Raw genomic sequence first — 1,826 nt, forward strand, 5'->3', positions numbered from 1 at the left:
GGGGGGAGGGAGGGGGGTGTTGTCTTTCGAATATTATTATTTGTTTTTAAGCGTAAGATATTTCACGTACTAATAACCTTAGTGAAACCTTTAATCACCCTTCCAAGGTTACAAAAATTGCTTGTCATTTAACTAATTTTGGCACCAAGATCTAATCTAGGATAATAGTAATAACTAATAACTACTCAATTAGTAGTAAGAACGAACCCCGGAATATTACTTGGATATGCTCACCAAGGTGGAGAAGGGAATATATGTCGAAACTTGGTATCGCATCATTCTCGACCTCGTATGCATATCAATTTGTGTCGTGAATTGTGCCGTCTGACATGTATATATTGGCGCGAGATAGTTCTACTTTCAACAAATTATTTGCTTGCTTTCAATCTATTCAGATGCATTTATCGGCAAATTTCGTTATTTCCCGTAGTATAGATGTTTGATGAAATCGCGTAGACAAGCAACCACATATTCTTCCACTTTTTCTGCGGAGAGCATCAAATTGATGAAGGAAAAAAGGAGAGGATTAATAAGCTACTAACAATTACATTATCTCTTTACACTTGGATCATAATTTTTCATCATCATCATCAACATGGAATTCGTCCTCCGATCGATTCTCCCAGCCAGCACAAACCAAACCAATGGAGAACAACCATGCATAACAAACCCATACGTACGGGAGATCGATCGAGACCGGAGGGCGAAACAAACTATCCAGCAGCATACGGGAGAGAACTACTCAACGAACCAACCCTAAGAAAGAAACAGCAAGAGATCCAGCGGCCGACGACGCGTCGCCATCGTCACCGTCACGCGCGGAAGCAGCCGACGAAGCGCGGCAGGTGGAGGTGGCCGTGGGCGTGGGCGGTGGCGGCGCCGCAGTCGAGGTCGACGAGCTGGTGGCCGTGCGCGCCGAGGTCGCGGTCGATGAGGCGCTCGACGTGGACGAAGCGGTCGACGCGGCAGGGGATGGCGATGGCGCCCTGGTGCCTGAAGCCGTACTCGCGCTCGGCCTCGTCGAGCAGCGCCCCGAAGAGCGGGTGCTTGAGGTGGTCGAGCGGCACGGCGAAGCGGCGCTGCTCCTCCCCGTCCGCCCCCACGCGCACCGTCACGCACCCCTTGGGCGCAACCATCTCCGCCCTGTGCTGCTGCTGCTGCTGCTGCCTGAGGTGCATCGGAGGCGGCGAGGACCGGAGAAGAGTTGTTGAGGAAGGAGGAGGAGGGGGGAGGGAGATCGGGAGGCGGGGTTTGGGTTAGGAAGAGAAGGGCCAGGGGTCGGAGCTGGAGATGGCGAGGCGGAAGACGGTGAGAGAGGAGTCGCGGAGGGAGGTGGGCACGTTGGACATGGTTCCTAGCTACTCCACCTTGCCTGCTTCCCTTTCTTTTTCTCTGGTGCGGAGGAGGAGGTCGTTGTTGGCGAGGAAGAAGAGGGGAGGTTGGGAGGCGAGGGAGCCCCGCCTTTTATAGCGGCCCAGGCCGGGAGGAGCCCCTGTGCGGGGCGGTGCGGGGTTGGTGACCTGGTGGTGGCCGTTTCCTTCCCGTGCCCGTCCCGTCTCCGTTACCCGAGCGAAGGGACGAACCGGACCCGTGGAGACGCGACCGGCCTCGCGTGGGCGCGCGCGGCTGGGCGGCGTTTCTTTGGGGAGAAGGAAGGGAGGGGAGGTGGTCGGGTCAGGTCAGGTCAGGTCAGGCCGGGCGGGCGGGCGGGCGGGCGCGTGGCCGCTGCGGCTGCGGCTGCGGTTGCGGCCAGGGGCGGCCGATCTGGGCTCGGATGAGGATGCAGGCCTGGCGCTGGCGGTTACGATCTGCCTGGCTCGGTCTTG

General features: G+C 57.0%; 1 protein-coding gene across 1 annotated transcript; it reads right to left on the reverse strand.

The window, feature by feature from the left end:
- Positions 1 to 502: 502 nt before the first annotated feature.
- Positions 503 to 1,450, reverse strand: LOC119271571 (auxin-responsive protein SAUR32-like). The gene has a single exon (XM_037553339.1). It carries the CDS (start codon positions 1,176 to 1,178, stop codon positions 813 to 815), a length of 366 nt encoding a protein of 121 aa, XP_037409236.1. The 5' UTR covers positions 1,179 to 1,450; the 3' UTR covers positions 503 to 812.
- Positions 1,451 to 1,826: the final 376 nt, after the last annotated feature.

The sequence above is a fragment of the Triticum dicoccoides genome, chromosome 1A (assembly GCF_002162155.2).
Source record: "Triticum dicoccoides isolate Atlit2015 ecotype Zavitan chromosome 1A, WEW_v2.0, whole genome shotgun sequence".
NCBI lineage: Eukaryota > Viridiplantae > Streptophyta > Magnoliopsida > Poales > Poaceae > Triticum > Triticum dicoccoides.

Bases quoted from the DNA above. Each gene is read 5' to 3' on its own strand.
- LOC119271571 (XM_037553339.1), bottom strand. From the start codon at position 1,178: ATGCACCTCAGGCAGCAGCAGCAGCAGCAGCACAGGGCGGAGATGGTT.